Raw genomic sequence first — 12,449 nt, 5'->3', positions numbered from 1 at the left:
GTCATGCGAAGTTTAAGACTGGCGCATTTGTAGTAAAATTTACAAATAATGAACTATTTCGTGAGAAGTACGAATTTATGAAATCTTTATTCAATAGAAAGATGGAATAAAATCAAAATTTCTAATTAAATCTTTATGCTTCATTTGTGTATATTTTGTTCGCTTTTTAGTTCATTTAACTACTATATGCAAACAATTATTAGACTAAAGGAAACTTTCTCCAAATATAACAATTCCTTGAACTGATATAAAGTTAAATTAGCGGGGAAAAATCATCTCATGGCCTTTTTAGAGGTTTTTTTCCCATTTTATTTTCGACATGTTTCTATTGAAATATAGACAATCTTGCAGCGAATAAGGTTATCATTAATATCACCATCCTTACACTGAAAAAAAGCATGCCCCGTTCCAAAGATTTTGTCTTTACTTTAAAAATTTTGGTATTGATTCCGGACCAAAGAAGCGGAGAATATTAGTAAGGATACTTTTAAAACACAATTCTCTTTTAAATTTGGGTTTTGTGTACTTGCTTCTAGGAAGCAAATTTTAATTTTTAGCTTTTTCAGCTTTTTTTCTTCATATGCTATGAAAGTCCTTTAAAAGCGAGTTAACGACAACTTTATTTTCTAAATTAAGACTCGACTTCTAGTAGAAATTATGCTATGTTTCAAGTAAAAAACGTCTTTAAAACAAAGTATTGAAAAACATGTCCTATATTTGAACGATTTTTTGCTTTGTAGTCAAGATACAAAAAGACAACTAATTTAAAGACAATTTCATTAAATTTAAAGAATTTTTCTGAATTATTAAAGTCAAGTTGACCTTAGCTCAAACATTTTTTCTTTCATGTTATGATACCCATTTTTAAGTGAAATCACTTAATTATAAGGATAATACGACTTCATTGAAAAGTTTATCGACTTTTGGACAAGGAAAAAAACTTTATATTTATTAGAGAAATCCGTCTTCTATGCTAAGCAAAAAAATTCGTATTTTAAAGACTATATATACAATGTATGATAACAATTAATGTCCTTAAAATGTTTTAGCGGTTGGGCACACAAAATTTAATACACACATTATGACCTTTGAAAGTCGACTTTTTTTTTAAATATTAAAATGCATAAAAATGGACCCGTATTACTAGTTTGTACATATAAGTTATTTTTGGTCGCTATAAGTTATTTTGGTCTGTACCTACAGACACGTTTGGATAAGCAAGCCAATTTTGAAACCACAAGTGATTAACTTCTTCTTATTGCTGAGTGCGTCCCGATAGCGTGTTAGGCATTATGAAAAATAAATAACTTTTGAGTGTTCGGCCGAATCTGGCCCATGGCCCTTTGTATCCATTGTTTAAAAATAAATCAAATAAGATTAGTTAGATTTTGGTGAACTCATGTTTATAAAAACAGTTCAGAACCTACCACTTTATTCACAACGACATCTCTGTGAGGTTCCAAGTACACAAAGCATCATTAAATCCGATTGGGGTGTGGTACGTATGATTATTTATGCCCTATAATATACCCATCATAAATGATCCACTCCTATATCGTGACATATCTTTTACTTATGTCCTTTAGTTACAGCCGGTCATCATGCTTTGAACATTATTGTGGATGCCACTTTGTAGCGGTTTAAAAATCGTGACGTTTAATTGAATTAAATATATCTTCTTTGAGCACCAAATAATTAAGAAGGGTTTTAGACGATGCAATAATTGCATGCAATAATTGCAAGCAATTCTTGTTTGTAGGCAAACGGGGTAGAGAAGCAAAGGGGGTAGAAAAAATTTCATGTTTTCCGTTCCTCTTGCAATTTTTTGACATTTCTCTTTACTGTCGTTTGTACTCTTGTTCATTTGCTTTATTTGTATTCGGCTTTCAACGTGTTGATGTGTTTTAAAAATTTAAAAATATACGTGTTGTGGTGTTGTCAAAACATTTCCAAAAAGAAAAAATAAAATATGTGGAATAGAGAACTGGTGGAGCTTTTACTTATAAAATATGTAATGTCACACAATGATTCCATCATTTTTTCGTTGTCATCTTCCATTTTTATGTTTGCAATTGCTTAAATAATTTTTTTTCTCTATGATGATATGTATTTTATTGTTACGAATGATAATGTATTTTATTGTTACGAATTACCAATTAAAGAAGATTGAGCGAATAAACGTCAAAAAAATTTAAGTGTATTGCATGTAAAATTGCAACGTATAAATGCTGATGTGTTAAGAAGCAACTTTAAAAGAGAATACATAAAATTGCACGCAACGAAATTGCATCATCTAAAACCCCTCTAACAAAAATTGAAGTGACATTTAAAAATATTTCAAATAGGATTCGGTTGTGAATACTGTATGTCAGTGCTGATTGCTAAATGGCAGTTACGAAATTTATTTAAAGTTGGTTGCGCCAACTTTATGCTTATGAAACAAATGCTTCAAAATATATAGATTTTGTTGCTTCAACCATTTGTCTTGTATCACAGACGAAATTCTATTGAAATGATTGCCAAATGATAGTAAGCATGAAAAGATGATTGAATTAAAGAAAATAGGTTGACACACCTAATATATAATTCTAAATGTAGAATTTTCATTATCAGAACCGATTTCCAACCAAATTGTTCTCTGTGTGTATTTAAATCGGAATAAATTATATAATTTTCATTTAATTTTTTTAGTGCAAATAAATTAAGGTGAAATATTTATATTATTTTCAGTTAATTGGTTTGAACTAATAAATAAATTCGCAATTATTTTAAATAGTTTAAAATAATTTTTTTTGCTACAAGAAATCATAGTAAAATTCAATAATTTACAGAAATTTAAGTCATTAATTGTATTCCTACAAAATCTACAGTTATAAAATCTCGTTCAAGACGATTGAATTATATCACATACACACCGATTCATGTGTACATATATGTTTATGTATGAGTGCAGATGTGTTTGTTCTAAATCTAAAACACTTAACAATTTCAAACTTCCGTAAAGTTTCTCGAATATTCCCACACATACACACACACACTTTCTCATAAATAAATAAATGATTTCTCTTTCCGTTACAGATACCAGCTACTCATACCATCCTGCCATTCACGATGAAACTTTTGTACGCCGTAAACAAAGACGTAATCGCACCACATTTACGTTGCAACAGGTAAAAAAGTCTCATCTAAAACGAAACTACTCGTAATCATTCACATGCTTCCTTGACATCCAATAGAAACTACCCAAATACTCATGGGGAATTTATATTTTTTCGTTTTTTTTTGTATGTTTTTGTTTTACAACAGTTGGAAGAACTTGAGACTGCATTCGCTCAAACTCATTATCCGGATGTTTTCACACGTGAAGATCTGGCGATGAAAATTAATCTAACGGAAGCCCGAGTTCAGGTGAGAATAGAGCTTAAGGAATTTTTTTTTACGAGAAGTAAGAAAAAACGAGAGAGAGAGGGAGAGAGAAGAGAACAAGAAGTTGTGATATGAGAAGTCCTGTAAAAATTATAATTCTGTATAAAGCCAAACATCTAATGCACCTTAAAGTGACTCAGTATTATTCATTTTAAGGATTATTTTTTTTTTTGTTTTACTAAGGGGATGTATACAAGTAAAGCTCTTTCAGAGAGAGAAAGAAGACTATACGCACGAATAACAATGCAAGTGTATTTGTAACAGTTATTTATTTAAAATTTTTTAAATTGTATCAAATTTCAAATCTATGTTGCTTACACTTTCACATTTCTTTCAAGCATAACGACCCTTCTTGTGTTTGCTTTATTTGCGACTATTACCCCATCTACACCTATAATGGTACACAGACATGTCCTTTGCCAGGACTTATAAGTGGATTGTATTTTTGTTATTGTGTGCTGTGTAGTTGTTATTCTTGTTGCTACTTTTTAAAATATGTCATGCATTGTGATCAAAAGGATTTTTAGTTGTTTTTTTATGTTTTCTTTTATTCTCCCCTTCCCACCTTGTTTTTGGCAAGAATATTCAATTTGGCTAATGTTTCGTCTTGGGCCACTTGTGTTCGGCTACTTTTCAACTCTTCCATTATGAATGTTGTAATGATTTATGCAAGTTTTTCGTTCGTAAAATTCTTTATTGTTTTTGGGAAATTTTATGCAATTTTATTTATTATTCAAACAATGGTATACTTTTAAGCTTCGACAGAGAGCTGACATTTGTTATTAAATAAATCGAAGGAATATGAATAAATTCATTTCACAGACAGAATGAGAAAGAATGAATGAGTTGAGCTCATACAACTTTACAATACTCTATAATATCCCTAGGGATTTTGTGGCGATAGGACCATTGGAAAGACCGTACCGTGGAACCTTTTAAGAGCAACTTTCTTTTACTACCAATATATAAAAGCAAGACAATTTTTCCCGCAATATATCCTAAAAGAGTACGATTTTTTTTATAAAGACTGTATCAAAAGTTTTTCTGACGTGGATAATGCTTGACATTTCTGAGCGTTTCACAGCTTCACTAAGTGGTTTCACCACAATGTGGAACGCCGTTCCAACTTCGCTATAAATAGGAGGTCCATTGTTTAAGATAGGCCGCACTCAGTGATAAGAGTATCACAATGCACTGAATATTCTAAGTGAGCGTGAAACATCGGGCTGCCATAATAACTAACCTAACCTACATCAACATATATTCCTGGAAAGTGGGAGGAGGCAAAAGTAAAGGATTTTTCCTAAAGCGACAAAATCCTTTTACCAGGGTGCGAAGGGTTTCCGACCAATCAGAGAAGAGAGGCTGATAGACATTTATCTTAGAATTTGCATCGATTCGAGATTGACCTCGAAATGACAACATGCTTACTCGGAGGCCAGATATATTGAGACCACATTGCATGAACTCATCAGTTTTATTGATAGCTCGCTATCTTTCAATGGATATAGAATTTCGACTTTTATGGACCTCGAGGAGATTCAATAATGTCCTTCTGAGTTCAATAGTAAATGCATTGTTAACTCTGAATGTTGATCAAGGAGTACTGAGGCTGAAAGACGAACTTTTAACGAAGAGACGTATTTTAGCCTCTGTAGGGCAACCAAACATTGAACACATATGAAAACAGGAATACTCTCCAAGGAAGAGTTCTTTCAAACCTTCTTTGGAATGTTGCTATAAACAACCTTTTGGTTTTCCTTAGAAAAAAAAATAAAAGTTGCGACATCTACAGGGGGAAACCCCCTTCTAGAAGTGCAAATATTAAAGAGATAGTCTCCCAGATGATTGAGAAATGGGCGAAGGAGAATGGTTTAGGGAAAAATCCAGAAAAGACAGAATTTGCCATATACGGCAAAGAACGCAAAATTCTCACAGTTAAGCCCTTCTCTTTAGGTGACATTGAAAGTCCCTTTGATGAATGTGGCCAATACCTTAGAGTAATATTGGAACAGCGGCTGAATATTAAGCTTATTATTGGAGAGAGGGCAAGAAAAGAAACGATAGTCTTGTACTGGAATAGGGAAAATTGGGGTCTAAACCGAAAATAGTGCATTGGCTGTATACGGCAGTGGTCAGGCCTATAATGCTAAATAGTTTTGTCCTCTTCAGAAGTCGAAAAGTTTAGATAAATTTCGGGCAAACGGTTTGTTGGTGTATCTCAGACGCATTCAGTAAGACAGGAACATATTCCCTTAATGGCAAGTTGCATTTATTGCCTTTAGACCTATTGACCAAACAAGCTTCAAAAATGGTTGTACGGTAGCACGAACTATAGCTATCGGTCGGAAAAAAAAGTACGGTCACAGTTCGGTTCCCAATTTAATACCAGATGCGCTAAAAGCAGTGGAGTGCATTCTGATGAAATCCCTTTTCGAAAAGAAATTTTAGACTCTAATTGCCAACAGTGAGGCGGGTTACAAAGATTTCTAGACTGATTGCTCCAAATTGGATAGACAAGTGGATTTTGGATTATATTCCAAATATCTGGGACTGGGAAAATCACGAAAAGATTACCTAACCAGTATACTTTTTAAGGTATTTGACATTGGGAGCCACCGTGGTGCTATGGTTAGCATGCCCGCCTTGCATACACAAGGTCGGGGGTTCGATTCCTGCTTCAACCGAGCACCAAAAAGTTTTTCAGCGGTGGATTATCCCACCTTAGTAATGCTGGTTACATTTCTGAGTGTTTCAAAGCTTCTCTAATTGGTTTCACTGCAATGTGGAATGCCGTTCAGACTCGGCTGTAAAAAGGAGGTCCCTTGTCATTGAGCTTAACATGGAATCGGGCAGCACTCAGTGCTAAGAGGGAAGTTCACCACTGTGGTATCACAATGGACTGAATAGTCTAAGTGAGTCTGATACATCGGGCTATCACCTCACCTAACCTAAGGTCTTACATAAAAAACGTAAAAATTGATAAATTAAAGTTTGTTTCCTAAAAAAAGTCAAATTTAAAAGTGAATTTTGTCTTAAATGTATCCATATGTTACTTCATTCCCCGTTTTTTGGCTTGGAATCAATACCAAAATCATTAGTGTCAAGACAAACTGGACATGGTTTTTTTCAGTGCGGAATTATTAGATCTATTCGACACTCAATTAAAGAGTAAATGGTTACATTTGGAAAATAACACAACACCTTTCCTCCCACCTCGCCACAGTCAACTTGCTCGAATTGGGTAACGAACCGCGGTTTTCTCCTCATTGGGCTCCATGGGACTTTATATTTTTTCCGAAGATTAACAAATATACATATATGTTGAAGTAGGCGACTTTCTGACGTCTTTTTACAGGCCTCGAATTAAAAAACAATTATCTTATGTCAATCGCTTAAAAGGGGTGGTATATTGGAAGCCCCGTTATAATTGAGACCGTGGTGATTTTGATCCATCAATTTGCTACAATTTCCTGGATTTGTATGTTAAATACCCAGCAAAAAATACTTCAGCAGTAAGAGTTTAGTTGCGCTTTTTTATATACAATAAAGTAGGCAGTGCATCCACATTGCATGTATCGGTGGCAATAACGTAAACGAGTAACCAAACTGGTTTATGATCATTCGTTTACGTACAGATGCATGACAAGTAGTGCTGATTTTCTTCATACCAACAATGCTATGAAATAGGAAACTCAAGATTATATATCACTTCTGAGCAATATTTCTATTGAAATGAGCAATCATATCAGCGCTATGAAGTAGCTGCTCTAAATCGGGACATCGCCCACAAAAATCAGCGCTGTTTCTGTTGTTTTGTAAGCAGTTGGTACTGCCTCTCTCCCTTACAATCCTGGGTAACCAATGCATTTGGAAGAAAAAAAAATTGAAGGATTTGTATTTGCATTTAACAAAGTTTCAAGTTGCCATTTGTCGAAGGTCGGTCATAGGAGCAAACTGGCTGCTAAGACTGGATGTCATGTTCTAGACCATTTAATATAGTCAATATCATCATCCTACTCACCTGATTTTAATGGGCAATTGCAACCAATTATTAAGACATATTCAAATTCAAAACTTTTACGTCAATTGTGGCTATTTTTACATACACCATGAGTACTTAACTCAATGTAGTATGAAATCTTCTTTCTCCCTTCAGCTTATGCTGAACCATCTTCAATTAATCTCTCACACACAAATAAAACCAAGATTTATTCTTTTATTTCAAGAAAATAACCAAAACCACAAAAAAACACATGAAAATTTCATTTTTCCTCACAAAATAAGAGAGAGAGAGACTAAGTGAATGAGGCTCATTTGGGGTCTTTTCGAAATCTGAGCTCACTAGCATTAATTTCAGTGCGATGGCTAATTTGTTTATTACGCGAATAACATTTTCGTAAAATGATACTTATTAAAATTTATTGGTCATATGCAAAATTATCCAAGTGGCGACTAACTCTGCCAATTTTGTGATGATGCGACTAGTAGCGACTGTGTACTGTAAAGCCCCCACAAATCATGACAATGAGGTAAAAAAAAACCAGAACCTAATTCGTAAAAAAGAAAACTAAACTCAAGGTTTGCCATAACGTCATACCAGATCAGAAAGAAGCAAATGGAAATTTTGTTCATATAATTTTTCCTATTCTATTTCCAGAGATAAGTGAAGCTAAAGTAGAAATGCAATTAGCACAATGAACATTTGAAGCAGCATTTCGTGCTAATATCCTTGCCATTACAGAGGGTACTAGAGAACCGCCACAACTACAAATGCTACAGTTATACCGACTCCAATTACAAGTAGGATGTCCTTTCTTGTCCTTAAAGGCATTCGCATGTGTGTGTGTGTCTATAAGTGTGTTTGCCGGAAAGCTCTCTAGCACGTTATTTCCTCTGCACATTACAAAATAGCATAAAACGTTCATTAGCGGTTGTTTAGTTAGATATACAATAGCAAATTATCAAAACAAATTATCCTTGTCGTGACTATGTTACAACTACATCGAAGATGTACAGTGGTTTTAAGTTTAAGTTTAAATTTAATTTTATTTTTTTAATTTTCTAGGCATAGCCAATGTCCATAACTCTGTTCTTATTGATTTTGATTTTTATACCCTCCACCATAGGATGAGGGTATATTAACTTTGTCATTCCGTTTGTAACACATCGAAATATTGCTCTAAGACCCCATAAAGTATATATATTCTGGGTCGTGGTGAAATTCTGAGTCGATCTGAGCATGTCCGTCCGTCCGTCTGTTGAAATCACGCTAACTTCCGAACGAAACAAGCTATCGACTTGAAACTTGGCACAAGTAGTTGTTATTGATGTAGGTCGGATGGTATTGCAAATGGGCCATATCCGTCCACTTTTACGTATAGCCCCCATATAAACGGATCCCCAAATTTGGCTTGCGATTGCTCTAAGAGAAGCAAATTTCATCCGATCCGTCTGAAATTTGGTACATGGTGTTAGTATATGGTCTCTAACAACCATGCAAAAATTGGTCCATATCGGTCCATAATTATATATAGCCCCCATATAAACCGGTCCCCAGATTTGAACTCCGGAGACTCTTAGAGGAGCAAAATTCATCCGATCCGGTTGAAATTTGGTACGTGATGTTAGTATATGGTCTCTAACAACCATGTAAAAATTGGTCCATATCGGTCCATAATTATATATCCGATCCGGTTGAAATTTGCAACATGGCGTTAATATATGGCCGCTAATAACCATGCCAAAATTGGTCCATATCGGTCTAAAGTTATATATAGCCGATCCCCAATCACACAAAAATTGGTCCATATCGATTCATAATCATGCTTGCCACTCGAACAAAAATAATCTAGCAAAATTTGTCGAAATTTTATTCCTATAGAAAATTTTGTCAAATTTTATTTCTATAGAAAATTTTGGCAAAATTTTATTTCTGTAGAAAATGTTGTCAAAATTTTAATTCTATAGAGAATGTTGTCAAAATTTTAAATCTTTTGAAAATTTAGTAAAAATTTTATTTCTATAGAAAATTTTGTCAAAATGTTATTTCTATAGAAAATTTTGTTAAAATCGTATTTCTATAGAAAATTTTGTCCAAATTTTACTTCTATAGAAAATGTTGTCAAAATTTTATTTTGTCAAAATTTTATTTCTATAGAAAAATTTTGTCAAACTTAATTATATACGTATTTAATCGGCCATTTTAAGTTTAATATATACCACGTATGGACTACGTGGTATATATTACGGTATTAGGAAGTTTTAAGGTACCTTGTCATCGGCAAAAGTTACCGCAACCCAAGTAATTCGATTGTGGATGACAGTAGAAGTTTCTACGCAATCCATGGTGGAGGCCTGGCCGAACTTACGGCCGTATATACTTGTTTGATCCTTTGATAACTGAGGTTTCATATATTCCAAGTCCCATCAAATTTCTGATTCTAGCAAAAATGTGATTCGTCCTTCCCAAACGGTTTAGAGGCTGGCGGAGTCGTACGGTTTATTGGCTGGCGGAATCGTACTTTTTTGAATAATAATTACAATGGATTGTGTTGAATAGATTGTGCTATCCAGAGGATATTAAGGATTGGTCATAGTTGGAGTTCGATTATATCAATCAGGAATATTCCCACTTTAAACAAGGGGTTCCACGTGCCACACTGAAAAAAAATTTTTCGAGGCCTTCGAAAAGGCCTATCGAGAGGATATTAAGGATTGGTCATAGTTGGAGTTCGATTATATCAATCAGGAAAATTCCCACTTTAAACAAGGAAATTCCAAGTGCCACACTGAAAAAAAAAATATTTTCGAGGCCTTCGAAAAATGTTTTGATTATGATTATAATCCCTAACTTAGCATCTTACTTCCAGTGTCTTTGGTGTTGTACTCTAATACATATAACAAACGACGAATATAAATGAAAGAAACGTAAAGAAAAAAACGCCAACAATATTTACACAAATGTTACATTTAATTGCCAACATTGTCGTGTTAACGAGCAAAAATTCTTTGGCCTAGCTCGTTTCAAGCATTATCCTTAGTAGTCGCATTAACATCTTCCTCCATCAGCTTCATCTTCAATTTAATCTTTGTGAGTGTGTGTTGGTATTCCATGAGAGCAGGCATACTCAACAAAGAAAAAACATCCGTGTTAGAAATAACGTTAAGAAGTTCTCATTCTTGAGGGGATATTTCGCTTTGCCCTGTGTCATAAAGCTATTAAGGTATCTCTAGTGGTAGATTTTAAGTCTATTTCCGGCGCAATTATCTGTACTTGTGTTGTTAGCGCGCACACACCCTCATCGGGGGCAAATCCTTTGTGGATGTGAGTGGCCGTTTGGCTAAAAGCTACAAGAAATATTTTTTCTTTAGTTTATTTTATAATAATAATGCCGGGTTTGTGGCCAACCGTGCAATAATAATTTTTCCACTTTAGAATTTGTGGTAAGAGTCCTAAGATTAGAAAAAAATATCTAAATCATCATTACGTGACATCTCTATAAAAAAACAAGTATATACAGCCGGGCCGAATCTTAAATATCCACCACCATGAATTAAATATAATAGTTTCCTTTGAAAACTCGTAGTCGTAGTAAGTTGATAATATATAGAATTTCAGGCTGTTTAATGACAGATATTCTCCCAAGCAGATCATTTGAACCAGTACGCTTCCCGAAGATGGTTAGGTTAAAGTAACAGCCCGATTTTATGACCCTAAAAAACCTCTAGATTTCACATTTCAGGCAAATTGGATCAAAATTACGGAAGGAAATTCGGAAGATCGGTCGATGCACACCATTTTCTAAAAACCTATTTATGGTCCTAAAATCCTCTAGATTTCAAATTTAGCCAAATTGGATAAAAACTAAGATTTCTAAGCTCAAGAAGTAAACCCGGAAAATCGGTATATATGGGGCCTATAGCAAACCGTAGACCGATGCACACCATATTCGGCACTCATATTTACGGTCCTAAAATACCTCTAGATTTCCAATTTCAAGGAAATCGGATAGAAACTATGGTTTCTAGAAGCCCAAGAAGTAAAATCGGGAGATCGGTCTATATGGGGGCTATGCCAAAATATGGACCAATAGGCAGCATTTTCGGCACACCTATTTGTGATCCTAAAATACCTCTAGATTTCAAATTTCAGGCAAATTTGATAAAAACTACGGTTTCTAGAAGCTCAAGAAGTAAAATGAGGAGATCGGTCTATTTGGGGGCTATACTAAAATATGGCATATTCGGCACACCTATTTGTGTTACTAGAGTTCCCCTACATTTCCATTTTCAGTCAAATCGGATAGAAAATAAGGTTTCTAGAAGCCCAAGACCCCAAATCGGGTGTTCTTCAAACTTGACCTGCCTGCAAACTAGAGGTGTGCGCGTGACTGAAATTTCACTCACGCACATTCACGAAGCAAAATGTTTATACACGCACGCTCACGCACGATATGTGTGGTAGCCAATCCCACTCACACACATTCACGAAATGAAAACCAGTACTCACGCACGCTCACGCACGAACTACTTTTAAAGACTCACACTCACGCACGATTCACGACAATTCACGTGATTCACGACAAATTCGCGAGACTCACGACATTTTCCAAACGAAAATCAGCAAAGGTAACAAAATTCAAAAATAGAATATAGTTCGAGAGCTAAATTAATTTCAATTTACATACGAGTATGAATTAAATATTGATTTTTTTCGTGAGCGTGATTTTGCAGAAATTTTTTTCACGCTCACTCACGAAACGATTTTATTTCTCACGCACGCTCACGCACAACATATTCATTTTAGTCCCATTCGCGCACATTCACGAGAGTTCCTTCAAATTTTGTTCACGACTCACGTGATTCACGTGATTTCGTGTCTCGTGCACACCTCTACTGCAAACACAAAACGAATCTGTGCCAAATTTCAGGATGATAGCTCCATTATTAAAGACTGTAGCGTGATTACAACAGATAGTCAGACAGACGGACAGACATGGTAATATCGTCTTAGAATTTCT

At 34.6% G+C, this 12,449-nt stretch overlaps 1 protein-coding gene across 1 annotated transcript in view; it reads left to right on the top strand.

The window, feature by feature from the left end:
* Positions 1-12,449, top strand: part of Drgx (Dorsal root ganglia homeobox) — a 131,420-nt gene that overhangs the window by 65,453 nt on the left and 53,518 nt on the right. The window contains exons 3-4 of the mRNA XM_075297779.1: positions 3,079-3,170; positions 3,307-3,408. Coding sequence (XP_075153894.1) covers positions 3,079-3,170; positions 3,307-3,408 — 194 coding nt within the window. The remainder of the gene's footprint in view (positions 1-3,078; positions 3,171-3,306; positions 3,409-12,449) is intronic.

This window comes from Haematobia irritans, chromosome 2 (genome assembly GCF_050003625.1).
Source record: "Haematobia irritans isolate KBUSLIRL chromosome 2, ASM5000362v1, whole genome shotgun sequence".
Lineage (NCBI taxonomy): Eukaryota > Metazoa > Arthropoda > Insecta > Diptera > Muscidae > Haematobia > Haematobia irritans.
The sequence above is the reverse complement of the archived record's forward strand: the minus strand, read 5'-3'. Positions and strand labels throughout refer to the sequence as shown.